This window comes from Haliotis asinina, chromosome 5 (assembly GCF_037392515.1).
Source record: "Haliotis asinina isolate JCU_RB_2024 chromosome 5, JCU_Hal_asi_v2, whole genome shotgun sequence".
NCBI lineage: Eukaryota > Metazoa > Mollusca > Gastropoda > Lepetellida > Haliotidae > Haliotis > Haliotis asinina.
Genome location: NC_090284.1, coordinates 41176182 through 41191425, shown reverse-complemented (window position 1 = coordinate 41191425; position 15244 = coordinate 41176182). Strand labels below are relative to the sequence as shown.

Here is a 15244-nt window from a genome sequence, read left to right as displayed (position 1 = left end):
ACATTGAACTTGACTGATGTCAACGAATCATTAGGGCAGTTTTGTTGGTCCAATGATGAATTGTTAGTTTGGAAACGAATTTTGTCTGTTTGGTGGTAACAGGTGTACACACTACACAAATACACATCCATGTTATACACCTACCAGTCATTCCGGCGAATGAAATATGTTGACATTGAATTACTGCATATTTACGATGTAAATTCGTTTGGAATTATGTCTACCTGAAAGTGAGTGTGAAATAATTTTCAGATATTAAAACTTCATTGCACAAGAAATACACGTAAACAAGCTAAAAGCAGCGGATATGAGTTTTGATGAGCATGTTTACCAACATCGATAGCTTCAGTTAAGTCTAATACATGTAATATATTTATGGCGTTTATCGATTCAAAGTAATTGTTCAAATAAAAATAAAGGTTACTAATGATACATAAAGGTGAACCTGTGAACATTTTTTATGAATTAATGTATACAACAGGCGTGTGTGTGCGAGCGTGTCTGCGTGCGTATTTTTAATGCAAACAACAAAACCATTTCCATAACCTTACGAAATATCTGCTAAAACATAGATTGTTGTACATTATATAATAAATCGCAAGATTCGCTTGTAGATTTCAGATTTACAGAAAACTATTACAAGTGGACCTGGCAATCCAGTGATTGATATTATTTATAGCCATTGTTTCAATAACACACAACCAACTAACCATCGGGCTTGACTTTGAGAACCACAGCCATCCCTTACCAGAAGAACAGGTTGTTGTAGGCGATTCTGGACATCGTCGAGTCCTCATGTTGTTTCGTAATTGTACTGATATTTGACAGATTCCTTGTTGAGTTTTTCTACACTACTGAATACTTGATGACGTCATTGTTTTACCTTATTTGCAGCTGGACACTTAGAAGAGTGGGGCATTTTCCACAAAGATTAGGATTTTCCACAAATTGCATGTTTCTTGGTGACGGCGCACTCTGCAATATTCCTGCTAAATTGAAACGATCTGTAAATAATCGACTCTGGACTGAACAATCAAATGGTCAACAGCATGGCCATCGATCTACGCATTTGGGATACGATGACAGATGACGTTAACCAAGTTAGCAAGTCTGAGCACTCGATCCTGTTTTCTTAATGTCAGAGACGATCACCACCAGATCCCGTTAGTTGTCACTTAGGAGAAGCATGGATTGCAAAAGACCAATTCAAACTCGCATCTTCACGAGCGTTTGCAGAAGGTAACTACTACTTTGCATTTTCTTGCAACAGTTTTAAATTTCGAAAAATCATCAATGCCTTTAGGGACATTTAACTACATATTCTGGATAAATGTTGTTACGCTTAAAAATTGCAGAGAAAAAAGGTATAAGAAATCTCCTCAGAACCGACAAAATATGTAACACTGACAAGTTTGATATCTTCAATAATTTGTATTCAGCAAAAGCAAAAACGCGATACAATAGAGGTTTCATGTACAATACAACTGAGTCAATTCTGACGTAATGGGTGACAATATAATGTCAACTCACCGAAGTCTTGGTGCGAGAGTGAGAAACAGCTATGCAGAATGTAACACGGCGTGCTGTCAGGCAGCGGTTATGTAGATCAAGCGTTGACGGAGAGGCAAATATATACTCCAGTAGTCTGTGTATTTCCGTGTCCAACAACACGGCAACTAGCCTTTATATATACAGTCAGTAATTCCTGAAAGTTCGAGCACTTACGACCATCGCCATCAACGTAGAATTTCAAAACATCAAAGGGAGGTAACTCTAGAGAACTACCTTCTGCCGATAAAATACTAATACCTCTGAAATTTATGATACGAAATGTGACCCATAATAACTATCACTTAAAACACTAAAAGTTGTGACCCAATAATAATTATTACTTCATTAATAATACTATTTACAGAACATACACTCTCATAACAATGTCTTCACAATATGGAGAGTAAGTTTTATGAACATTGGCCCTTACACCAACAGAGCCATGAGCCGTATAGTGCTATTGCTATTGCAATAAGTAAGTTTGCTGTTGCATAATAAAGATTATGTTGTTCCATCCCATTCTACAGCCAGGGCAGACTAACTCCTGACAAGATGTTGATGTGTGGTGAAGTGTTGTTCATTAGGGAACATATTTACCATTTTCCTGCTGGTTCCAGTGTTAAAACGTGGGTGTACGAAATGACACACATACTTCATGCCTGGGAGAAATGACCCATATACGTCCTGCCTTGAAGAAATGACTCAAATACGTCCCCCTGGAAGAAATGGCCGGCATACGTTCTGCCCGGAGGAAATGACCCGTATACGTCCTGCCTGGAAGAAATGACCCATATACGTCCTCCCTGCAAGAAATTACCCATATACGTCCTGCCTGGTAAGCTGGGTTTTAACATGCTTTTCAAGAGCTGTACGGGACGGCATGTTTTGAGCGTTACAGTTACAGTTCTGTTAATTTGATATTGTTGTAACACATGCTTCTATATGCGCCAAAACATCACATTTTGTACCAATGCACAATCATCTATTTTCTGATAGGGAAGGTGTTTGCTTTTCATGTTGATCAGAATCACGTCATTGACGCTTTATGTACACTCTGATAAGAGTTCTATGTCACTCTTCATTGTTTCCAGCTCTTCTTTGCTCCTTTTTGTGGCTTTCATCAATCAAATCAAAGTTATAATATACGTGAAAGACACATACTGTTTCTCGGCTTTGTTCTGTCCACAAACTAAAGGTCTCAAACTCAGGCCCCCCTAAATAATTGAAGGAATTACAGCAAATTTGAAGGAATTGCATCTCAAATGCAAACAAACGCATCCCACTCGCGAAACAATTGCAGCCATATCGGCAATTTAGCGGTAATTACATAAACACATCGGCCATATCGGAAGCAATGTCGGTAATACTTGAAACACACTCGGCCGTCTTCGGAGATTTGTCGGTCGGGAACGGAAACTCACGCAGCAAAACATGGCGTCGTTCGAAGAAGCACCCGTCCCGGTGAGTTTTGTTTTTAGTTCCTACTATTACATTTTTATACTTATCGATCTTTCATCACCCTTGTTGAATGCATGGGTATGAAGTGGTGGTCAAACACGGGTGGTCACACATGCCGGCCCATATCATGACGCCTTCTACACCTTACTTCTAGAACGTCTCCGCCGTTATTTGTGTCATCACATCGCATTAGAATGCTCTCACATTCGTACACCTGAACTAACGTACAAAGGAAATGAACGGGAATTAGTCTGGATTGATGACAAATGTTATCATGTATAGATCGCGGAATAAATACGATATTTAGTAAATTCTGGCTAATGTGAGCACAAAATGATTTTTAAGATGCACTGATGACAAGGTGTACATCTCCCCTACCCTTGCTCTCCTAGTTGACCTACAAATGAAAACATGAAATGGCATTAGAAATGACCCATTCATAATGCCAGGTCTTTGAGTGACACTTAAAAGTGACCCACATAAGGGACATGTCAGCTTCACTTTTATATCAAGAACACAACATTTCAGAGTACATGTATAATGTATACTCTTTCATCTGGTGGAGGGAAGTCAAGTATTGAAGCATGATCTTATCCGTCACAAGAAACATAACAAGCCCCCTCCCCATCATCAGAATTGGGACATAAATAATATGGAACGGCCTTTATGGACTCACGCATCGTGACTCCACTCATACATTCGTTAAAACGGAGTAAAATACCTTCACACAAGAGACTGCTATTGATCTCAGGCAGGCCTTTTAGTTGACTCAGCTAGTAGAGGGCCATGTGGAAGTGAATTCTTGGCTATGTTTAGAGATTCAAGTCCAGCGACATCCGCAAAAGTCCTGATTTGTCACGCGATGTAGAATTAAGTACGTTTAACGCTTATATCGTGTTCCTGATCAGTCGGAATGGAGACACATGGGTCTTTTTCCAGTAGATTGCAAGACAAAACAGATCTCTTCAAATTCATTTCACCCTTAGTCATATGTCATGTTGCAACAGACATCGGGAACAATCCGTTAAATGTCAGTTTATATCGTACATAAAAGCGTCAGTCGTGTAATCGTCTTGCAACTTACACTTACAGAGCGTGCTGTGATGCCAATATATAAAACAACTGATATGGCTGTTGGCATCTAAGTGCTTTAAGTCGTTACTTCTTTCTTGTTCGTTTCGATCAAATATGTTACTCCGTAAGCCACAGAGGGTGATAAGATTTAAGATATATTATATCTGCCAAGAGCACATAAACAGCAAAGCAAAAATGGACACAGAGGCGTGGTTCATTTCACGATGGAACATTTCGTTTTTCACGACGTAGTTCCTACAGAGGCGAATGCACACTTGCACTTGGATGATTGAGAGGGAGGTGAGTTGTTACCCACGGAAGTAGCAGGGCAACACTGATGAAGATAATGGCAGGACAACGGCATCAGTTAAACCGAACCCGTGAAGATAGGGTTAGGACTGTTCTTCAGCAGTTTATGCTTGCCCGTAAGATGCGACTAATGGGATCGGATGATCAGGCCCGCTGACTTGGCTGACACATATCATCGCATCCTTATTGCGTAGGTCTAAGTTACTAATGGGGTGTCTGGTCGATTATTTACAGACTGACGCAATGTTGATGGGATGTTACGTTACAACAAACATAGCAAAACAAGCACAAACGAACATCCTGCTCACAAAATGGACTTGTCCGACAGTGTCCAGATCGGACTGTATTTGTGATCATTATTCAAATAAAGGAAAACATATTTAAAGCTTGTGAATATTGTTATGATCCTCGGGGAGTGCGAAACTCGTTTTGATGTACCAGATAAGAAATAAATAATGCGGCATATTTATGGAAAATGTGCAATCACATTGAAACATAATGTATTAAGATAACTTCTAATATTATGTTGTTGCTTTGTCAGTAGTGTACAACGTCTCTCTGGCGTCGTTTTCAAGATGGCGGCACTTCCGGTCACGTGACCCCCATGGTGACCTCATTCGATTGTTCTCGGATGACGTCATGAGTTGGTGTGTACGGGGTGTGACGTCATTCGATTGTTCTAGGATGACGTCATGAGTTGGTGTGTACGAGGTGTGACGTGGTCGTTAGCAACGGGGGTGTTGCTAAGCAACGGTGGTTTGTGCGCGATCTCGCGTGATCTCGCGAGAAGGAAGCGTGTTTCAAGATGGCGACAGACGGACGGCACGGGACGGGACGAGGGAAGGGAAGGGAAGGGAAGGAGAGAGGGGGAGAGGGGGAGGAGGGAAGAGTGAGTGGAACGACGGCGATGGGATGGGATGGGATGCATCGTGTTTCAAGCAGTCTTTAGGGAGCATGTGGGTGGCCCTGAAAAGGGCCGTGAGATGTGGATGCTTCACAGTCAGCATCGGCAGATGAGTTGGAGTCCTCGGAAAACATATTTGCCGGGACAAATGTCATCGTGGAGGGATTGCGTTCCTTTGGGGACACCCCCACCACAATAGAGACATACGTAAAACTTGGCTGTGGGGACGACATCGAATCGATCGGATGGACGGGCTTTCAGACAGGTAGGGCACATGATGAATCGCCATTGGTCTGCTAATTCTTGTAATGCCGTCATTGTACTTGTTTTCTTGGCTGTAGTGCCTGTTCTCGCGGTGGTTGGTGGTGGTGGTCGCGCTGTCGTGTCAGCTCCTGTCGTACCGTCGTCGACGTCGTCGACGTCGTCGCCACCGTCTTCAATCTTGATGGTCGGTTCTAGTGGTGGTGAGGGTGTGGTGGTGGTGGTGGTGGTGGTGGTGGTGGTAGGAATGAGGGGTGTTGTCCCTTCTTTTTCTTCTTCTTCCTTCTTCGGGCTGCACCGGAGACACTGTTTTCGTCCACAGTTTCTTCGGTAAGGGGTTGGTCGACCCATTTTCACTTTACGTGTATCCATATCTTTGTCACACACACAAGGAGTCGGCGATATGTGAGGGTGACTAGTAATGGCCACGTTTATATAGCCTCGACGACGTCACAGCCGTGACGTCGTGCTTGCACGTGAGATCGTGACATCATCATGGCGCGTGAGGTCGTGACGTCATGGTCGTGAGGTGTTGTCTTGTGATTGGCTGAGTTCTGTTATATAAGATGAGGAGGAAGACGACAGCGGACAACCATGGAAGAAAACTGGGATCTAGAACTGATCTCCGTGGAGACACCCCCACCATCGCCAGCGCCCATCCCTCCACCACCACCGGCTTTTCCATCATGGCGACACTTGCCAGCTTGGCGGTGTCGCCAATGCCAGGGAGGGTTGCCCGTGTATTGCAAGGGCACAGATGACTACAGCGGGACTTTTCAATGCGTGTATTGCGGCACGGTGTTGAAAGATACTTATCATCGCCGGCTGACTCACGGGGCCAAGTGCCCCGTGAAAACCAAGATAACCATTCACCCGTGCCAGTGCATGATGCCGCCCCTGTGGTCGTTGTGATCATCACAACGAAAAAAAAAAACGGCCCTTTTCAGGGCCATCCAACTTTCTCTAAAGAATGCTTTCATGCTATGACAATCATAACAAGGCATGTGTGTTGGTTTTTTTCAACGTTTTATTTCCCCCGCTAACAAGAACCATGGTGACAAAAGAGTCAGGATTAGGGGCGTCCCTGATCTTTTGTTTACAAACGGTAGGAACTCGAACATGAAGAGAACATCATAACATCAGAACCATAAGAACAACATGTTTGACAGGGCTGTGGATCCTGGACGTCGTTGTTGTTGTTGTTGTTGTCTGGTAGGCGTGTGAGTTGAAACCAGCGTTTCACACGTTCTTCATTGACGAGGGTGTTGAAGGGATCAAACTGTTCCATCACGTCGTCGAAAGTCCATCCACGGGCACGATGAGCCAGGACAAACAAACAGTACATTCCGCAAGAGCTACTGAACCAGGGTTGAAGTGAATTCACATTCCACCGCTGTGCGAGCCATCCACTGTAGGCCATGACATGCCGAACGTCTGGATGCAGTTGGTAGGGATCACTTATAGAATACCTTGGTCCATAGTAGTGGGTAGGGACGCCATAACTGTCAAAGTACTCAAAGACACCCGGTGCTGGACGATACACGCACACCCAGTGTTGTCCCGGGAGATGACTGGGGTCCGTGTTGACGATGTAAGCTTTAGGATAAGGTCCGTGTCGTTCACTTAGCACGGTGATGGCAAAGTGATCTCGGGCAAAAGTCCCTTGGTAAAGGGGTCGCACCAGGGGGTCCTGTTGGACGTAGGCGTTCAAGTCCTTGGTCGTCAGTCCATCCATCCTTAGACCATCAGAGCGTTGCGGAACCGATCAACTTCCAACACGCTTTCGTATTCCTCGTAGCAGACGAGGGTGACCGGACGCGGTAAGGGTTCTGCAAACTGGAGTTCGAGTCCCAACTTGCCCGTGTGTCGTGGGTAGTTTTGACCTTCGTCTGCTCCCAGATCTGCCGTCAAATCCACCACCCACAGGGTGAATCCGTTCCTGAACTCGTCTAGGGTGATGTTGCAGGGATGTTCTTGCCACAGGTGTCCCGTGTTGCGAAACAGGTTCATGTACAACTGTTTGAGCGAACCACTGTTGTTCTGAAAGTCACTTTTGATTTCTGTGCCATGCACTTCCTGGCCATTGAGTTTCAGTTTGAGACTGGTCACGTTGTTGTGTTTGAAATGGAAGGGGTTCTTTTCCTTGCTACCGGCAAAAGCATCGTTGTCCACGAGTCCCAACACCATGCGTTTGGGCAGTTGTCCTCCCACCAGTTGATCTTTGTGGAAATCGCGCCCTCCTCCTGGAATGTCGTGAGCCGTGACTTGGACTCGGGTCAAAGGATATTTGGCCGTGACTCCTGGTGACATGTGTTTCACATGCTGTTCCCGTATGGCAGGATCGATGTTGACTTGGCGCACGTAAAACTCGGCTTTGGTCAGTTCAAATCGACATTCCACATCTCCAGCACTCATCAAGTAGAAATCACTCGGGCTCCGAATCAGTTCTAGTTTCATGGGGACGCCATCCACCAGGTACCGGTCTTGGAGAAACAGGTCACAGTGGAGACGCCCTGTCAGTTGACCCGCCGTCGTGCGACGAGTCCTGCATTGACATTCTGAACGACGGCATTGAAGTCATCCATTTTTCCAGCTTCATCGGTGTACCATCCTGGGCACTGGAGATGCGTCCCTTTGGCTGCCTTCCCATAACTCAGTAACGTTTCCAAATAGGCTCGGTAGGGATAGGTTCCCATGGAGGGGGTGATTTCCAACTGGTTGTGTCCCACTTGCACACGCACTTCTCGAAAGAGGGAATGCATCATGTTGTTCACCGTGGACATGACGAGTCGGTCATCCCCATCATGAGTGGCATCCGTGCCATCGGTATTCTTGATTTTGAGGCAGATGCGAAGGTAACACTGATTCAAATCGATGTACGCATTCACAGGGTTGGCAATGTTAAACTGGAGGGGACCCGCCACCGAAGGGGGTGCCAGAGGACTGTATCGAATCCACTGACCCTCTTGAACTGACGTCACCACAGGGGGAACCGAAAAGAGATCCAACTGTGACTTGGCACATTCACAAGCATCCCGGCGCATCATCTTGACAGGTCTGCCCAACAGGTCTGCCCAACAGGTCTGCCCAACAGGTCTTGACAGGTTCGTGTCTGGTGTTGAACTGACCCTTGTTCATGGGAATGATCCTTTTTTATGTCAAGTCCAATGTCACAAAGTTCCATGACGACTCAAAACAAAGCTTGGCGTTTTTGTTGTTGTTTCTTCTTCTTCTTCTTCTTCTTCTTCTTCTTCTTCTTTATGGGACCAGACGGCGGATTTCGTTTTCTTTTGTGTGCCGGTGATGACTGTGACTGCAAGGTGGTCAGTAAGGCCTGTTTTCCATGATGTTTCAAACTGTCCCGTACACTACGACGTCCAGAACGAATATCTTGCACTAAGCCTGGCAGCATCTTCACACCGGTTTTGAGAGCCGATTTTCCCACCGTCTTCAGCATGGAGAGGGCTGAACGGCCCAAGCTTCCCAAGATGTTTCCGAGACCTCTCCCGCGTTGATGAATGCGACCTCGGTACGCGGCTAAACCTCGTCCTTGTTGTTGTAGGCCACCCAAGCCGGTGCTGCACCGGTGTCGGATACACTGATGTCCTACCATGTCAGTACGTGCCCAGACGACGGGGACGGAAATGGAGTGTCACGATGGTCTTCCCACTCTGGAATGGCACGGGTCGTCCTATGTCATCCATTAAATAGATTTGAATGGCATCCGTGGTTCTCTGACGCAATCCCATGTAGCGTACATGCTGGGGAGTTTTCATCACGACGCTGTCTTCCATCATTCGACGAGATACGGGAACATACATCAGTAAGGGAGCCATGGTATCCCCAACAATTTGATCTTCTACCACATCCGAGTAGACGTACACCGTATCAAAGCCAGCTAGATGGTCGGCTTCCTGTTCCCCCACCACAAGAGGACGGTCAAACACACTCACTTGGACAGGGTAAGTGGAGACTTGACTTATTTCCTCTGCTTCGTCGACCACGGGGAGTTGCATGAATCCGAGCATGCGTACCAAGGAAACAGGCAACACCAGTTGAGTGGTGTAGGCAGACCTAATGGCATCGTGGTCTGGTTGGGTGACTGTTTTGCAGGAAGAACCCGAGATGGCCCTGCACATGTCTTTCGGTGTGGGAGCATAAAAGTTGACGTGCGTTGGGCCGCGCATTTCAAATCGGAGTTCTTCTTTGGGGTAGTTCACGGTGACGGTGTAACGACCTCTGGCATCCGACTGGTACACATTAGCTGTATGCTTTTCCAACAATCGTGCACAGGCACGCTGAAGCAGAATGTTCAGTCTCTGGACCAGTTCTCGAGCGGAATACACGCCTTCGGGAATGATCACCTTTTCGCTGACGGCTCGTATGATGCCTGGGTTCTCTTCGATCACGGTCGCATCCGGTGCTCCTGAACTGTAAATCCTGGTCAAGCGTTCCAAGTTCACACGAAGCACAAACCAGTTGAAGGGGTACGACACGTTGTACCACGTCATGGGAAAATGAAGTTCACTGACGCCCACTTCCCACTCTTGACGATTCACTTGAATGGGAAAGGGGAGTTTGACTTCGTAATGGTTCACCTTGTTGTCGGGATGAACATCCATGGACGCATCGCTGGGTAAGGTGACGTAAAAGTCCCGCTTGGAGGAAAACAAGGACATGGCCATCCTTGCGCTTAGGGAACCAGACTGGACACGGAGGGAGTCGAAGATGCGGTAGCGGCAGCAGGAGCAGAAGAAGAAGAAGAAGTCAACGATGACGGCGACGATGATACCAACGTGGGTTGTGGGAGCAAGTATCCCAACGAACTGGCCAACAACGCTGTCCACAACTGTTTCTCACCGTGGTCCAATGCCAACTGAACCATGCTCATGACGACCACGCCATATATCAGCAACACTTGGGAGAAAAACACCACTTCACTGCGTGGCAAGTCCATGCCAAAACAACACCAACGTGAGGAGGAGGAGGAAGCCTTGTTGTTGTTCTCCTTGCACCTGAGCCTGGGTTCGCTCTGCATGATTGGGCAGGGAGTATGACCCAAATGACGGTGACAGAGGGATGCCACCCTTATTTAAAAGACCAAATGAGCCGCAGGGATCCATGAATCGAAGCTGGCCGGGTAACCTGACCACCTCACTAACACTTCGTCCTTCTTTTGACGCCGTCGACGTTTCAAGACCTGATCGACTTTGTACACGTCATCCGTTTTCTGAATGGGTTGTAGTTCCTCGGGGTAAAAGGTGCCTTGGAGCACTTCTCCATGATCATCTTTCACTCGGTAGACAGGAGGCACACGCCCTTTCACGACGCGATCCACGGTGAACAATTCGCTGGTCCAGTTGGGAAGATACCCTTTGTCAAAGGTCCCTTTGGTCTTGTTCAAGCGAACACGGGTCCCAGGTAACAAGAGAGAATGCTGGTGTTGATGGTGCTTCTGCTTCTGCTGACGTTGCTTCTGCCGTTGCTTCTGGCGCTCCATGTGATCCAACACCCGAATTTCGTCGTAAGGGTTGTGGGGATGCACATCCACGGGTCGCTGTCCGATCGTGCGATGAATGCGATGATTGTAGGCATGCATAAGCTGGGGTAAAGCCCTGAGGTAGTGACGTGTTCCATGTTGGGTGAAATAACGCCACATACGGTTTTTCAACGTTCTTTGAAAACGTTCCACCACCGAGGCTTTGGTTTCTGGGTTTTGGCTGGTGTAGAAATGAATGTCCTGTTTCTTGAGGAAGGCTTGGAAAGGTTTATTGACAAATTCGGTCCCTTTGTCTGCAACATGGAGGGCACACGTCCTTCAGCTTGTTTCAGGATTCGTTGAAAGGCTTCGATCAACGTGGTGCCGGTCTTGGACTTCATGGGTTGCACCCAAGCCATTTTGGAGAAGACATCGATGACACACAGCAGATACCGGTAACCTTGGTTCTCTTTCTGATAGGCGAGGAGGTCGCTCAAATCGGCTTGCCACAATTCGTCCACACCGCTCACACGGTAATGATCCCTGGAAAAGGATCGTCGGGCAGGTTTGTGCAAGGTGTACGTGTCCTGGGTTTTCAACCACTGTCGAACCTGATGTTGCGTGAGTGGGGGTGTCCCCTTCTGGGATTTCCCCTTCTGTCGTTTTCCCTTCTGGGATTTCCCCTTCTGGGATCCCACGGCTTGCTGTTTGACTGCTGCTTGCCACAAACCACGCCACCCTCCATAGCCTGCTGGATGTTTGGGATCGTAATAAGTATGGTGAAGCCATCGTGCCCAGGCAGGCGACAAAGAGGAGGAGGAGGACTTGCTGCTGTTGTTGTTGTTTCTCTTGGGACGTCTCATGCTAACACTGTTGTAGATGTCACCCTCTGCTCTCTTTTATGATTAAAAGTCAATCCATTGACGCACTCGGTTCAGAGGGGAAGAGGGAGTCTCTGTCTTCTTCTTCTTCTTCTTGACGCCAGCAAGATTCGATTGAGGTGGTGTTAAAAACAAGGCTTCTCCTCCTGGACGTTTGACAGGGGTGTCAGGTGGTGTTGCCTGTCGTGTGCCAGGTTGCTGGGTGGTGGATGCTGATCCTTTTGTTTTCATCATCCAGGACCAACGGAGAGGGTTTGCCAATCAGTTCATGAGGGACGTTGCTGGAAGCGAGATACTGAGCCAGTACGTTCCAACCCCGTGGAGGATCTGCTTTGGTACGTTGTCGCACCAGAACATTGATGAGATCCACCATGTGAGTCCCAGGCATGGGTTCCCCTTCCACCACGAATTGACCGTTTTCATTCCAACCCAAGTCAGGATGGGCTTGTATCCGTGCCATCAACTGTTTGGCCTTGGCTTGCAGCGTTTTAGGAATCGTTTGCACCACGTCATTCAGAATGAGGTCAGAGGAGGAGGAGGAGGAGGGGTGTTCTGAAACAGAAGAATAAAAAAACCAACATGAGTCAGTGACTCTGTAACCGGCTTCGCGCTCTCCATGCTTAGGATGACAGCTCTCTTAGTCTTGAGACTTGTAGACCTAAGACTTCTAGGCGACCTCTACACAGGCCAGAGTGTGACTCAGTAAGTAAAACCGTACTTACGGGGAGCAGCTAGGAGAGGGGGAGTCCCTCCTTTCCCGAGGGGTGTTGTTCCTTCCTGACTGGTGTTGGCAGGGATTCCATTCCATGGTTGCGTGTGGCTGGTGCGTCGTGCTGTTGTTGTTGTTGTTGCTGCAGCTGCTGCTGCTTTGTCTTGAAACGCCAACATCTGTTGCAACAAGGTGTTATACTGCTGCTCTCTGTCCCTGAAGGGAATCGTGTCATCACGAACGAGGGTATCCATATCGTGAAGCGTGTGTAACCGTTTCTGTTCCAACAGGTTGGACTTGAGCAAATGACGTTGTCGTTTTTCGTCTTGCAGACTTTGCCATACCTCTTCGGGGACCATCACCATTTTCCGTGCATGCTTCATCATGGTGCAGAGACAACTAACCCCAATCCGAGAGGATCCCTGTATTTATGATCATCGCCCCAACAGACCAGACACCAAAGGACCCACCACCGAGACCAAGGCAGACAAGAGACCCAATCCCCTGCCTTTCTGTTGTAACAGTTTGCGTTTCTTGGCCACAGACACTTTCTTTTTCATCAACGTATGCATGAGGGGTCCATGCTTTTGTAAACGATGGCGTTGCTGTGCTGTCATGGGAATGTTACCTCCATACAAATTCACCACACATTCGCAGATGGCTTGAATCAGTTCAGACGGAGCATGTTTCAAAATAGCCTGTTGCATGGCTGGTGTTGCTGTAGGACTACACACATGACAGAGCGCTTCTTTGTGACGTTTCAAACGGGCAGACATGATGTTCCTGCTGCTGCTGCTGCTACCATGGAACTGACGAGGATAAGGATGGGATACCTCTATTTATTTAGGGTAGCGTTGGTGGTGGAAGTGGGAGTAATGCCGTTGTCTTCTTGTTCTTCTTCTTTTTCTTCTGGCTTCGTAACACCATGCGGGTCAAGGCTGCCCCTGGGTCTGTTTTCTTGTTGTTGCCCTTCTTGGTCTGTTTCCTGGAGTGACGACGCCCCTGAGGTTTCCTTTGAGGCTGTCTTTGAGGCTGCCTTTGAGGTTTCCCTTGAGGTTTCCTTTGGCGACGCGTTGGATGTTGTCGCTTCTGTTGTTCCTCCTGCAGGTAGGACTGGCAGTTCAACAAGATGCGTGTCAACACACCTGCCAACGTTCCACTGCCACTGCGTTTCATCAGGTAATTCAGACGTTCATCCACAGGCAAACGTGGATTAGTAATCTTGGTTAACACGTCTTGGTGTCTCAACAGCCAGGTCTTGTGTTGCGTTTTCAAAGGAACACGCCCTGCTCGCATATTTCTCACGGCGATGGCAAACCATTGCAACAGCCGATGACGTCCTTTGATAGCCACACTCTCTGCCAAAGGCAAGCGTTTCACAAGGCGGATGGGTTTGACTCTTCTGCGTGTCGTCGGTTTGGAGCGTGTCGGTTTGGTGGAGCTAGGAGCACGAGGTCGTTGAATCATGGCCGGAGACGTCAAGGGTTGAAAGGGTTGAATCATGGTAGGAGACGGCGACGACGAGAACAAAGGGGTGGCATCAAAAGAAGAAGAAGGAGGCGACAAGGTGACGGCAGGTGAAGCACGATGCGTATAGACAGGGACAAACGTGTTTGCTGCTGCCGCCATGGTGGGAGTGGCGGGGTACAACTCTTTTAAGGAAGGTCTTCTGGGTTTGGCAGAGGAGGAGGAGGTGGAAGCAGGAGGAAGAGGTGTCCTGAGACTTTCGTACAACCGTTGTACACCCGAGCGATGACGTTCGGTGGGATCACGTCCCAAGGTGGTGGGGAGGGTTTTATGAGCGGGTTTAAACAAGCCTGTGGCAACAACAGCACGTTTGCGGGGCTGGGTCTGTTTTCGTCTGTTTCCCATGGCAGGTCAGACTCAACTGATGGGTCAGGTCGACAGTCAGCGCTATTTATCACTTGGGAACGTAAAGGGTGGTGGGGTTGCGAAAGAGATGGGTACGCACACGATGCTCTTTGGCCGTGGTGGGTTTCAAGTCCAGAAACAGATAGGAATAAGGAGCCAAGGTGGCATCCTCGTAGGCTTCTCGAAGGAAAGCCGTCTGTCCTGGAAAGATTTGTCGAGCCAAGTGATCCATTTGAGAGGCATCTCTCGGCTTTTTAAACAGCACCAGATAGTGAGCATTTAAATTAATGGTGCGATGATGAGGTGTTGAGGCAAAGAGGTTTTGCGTCAGGTACAACACGGACGTGTTGCGATGATAACTTTTCTTGGTAAACCATCGCAACACGTCTGCCTCTTCCTCTTTGCTATGATCGCCCAGCAAATCGTCAATGATCAACCAGTGGGGTGCAGGCAAACCACCCCCACCCCCACCCCCACCCCCACCCCCACCCCCAGCCCCAACAGACCCTGCTGCAGGTAACTGCGTGTTGGCTTCGCTCATGGTTTGCACAAAGGTCAGGGGAAGGTTTAACTTTGATGTCAACACTTCCAAATCTTCGTGCATGGGTTGCCATTCACTGTACACCCAAACGATCCCCTGAGGGGGTAGATCGAGAATCCCTGGTTGAAACACGTGTTCCAGCAACGTTTTGACGAACGACGTTTTACCCGACCCTGTAGGGCCTGCAATCAACATGGTAAAAGGA

General features: G+C 47.7%; 2 protein-coding genes across 2 annotated transcripts; both read right to left on the bottom strand.

The window, feature by feature from the left end:
• Positions 1–7294: 7294 nt before the first annotated feature.
• LOC137283859 (uncharacterized protein F54H12.2-like) lies at positions 7295–8014 on the bottom strand. Its single transcript, XM_067815539.1, has one exon. It carries the CDS (start codon positions 8012–8014, stop codon positions 7295–7297), a length of 720 nt encoding a protein of 239 aa, XP_067671640.1.
• A 59-nt stretch (positions 8015–8073) lies between these two features.
• Positions 8074–8604, bottom strand: LOC137283858 (uncharacterized protein F54H12.2-like). The gene has a single exon (XM_067815538.1). The coding sequence runs from the start codon at positions 8602–8604 to the stop codon at positions 8074–8076; it is 531 nt and encodes a 176-aa protein (XP_067671639.1).
• Between the last annotated feature and the right edge of the window lie 6640 nt (positions 8605–15244).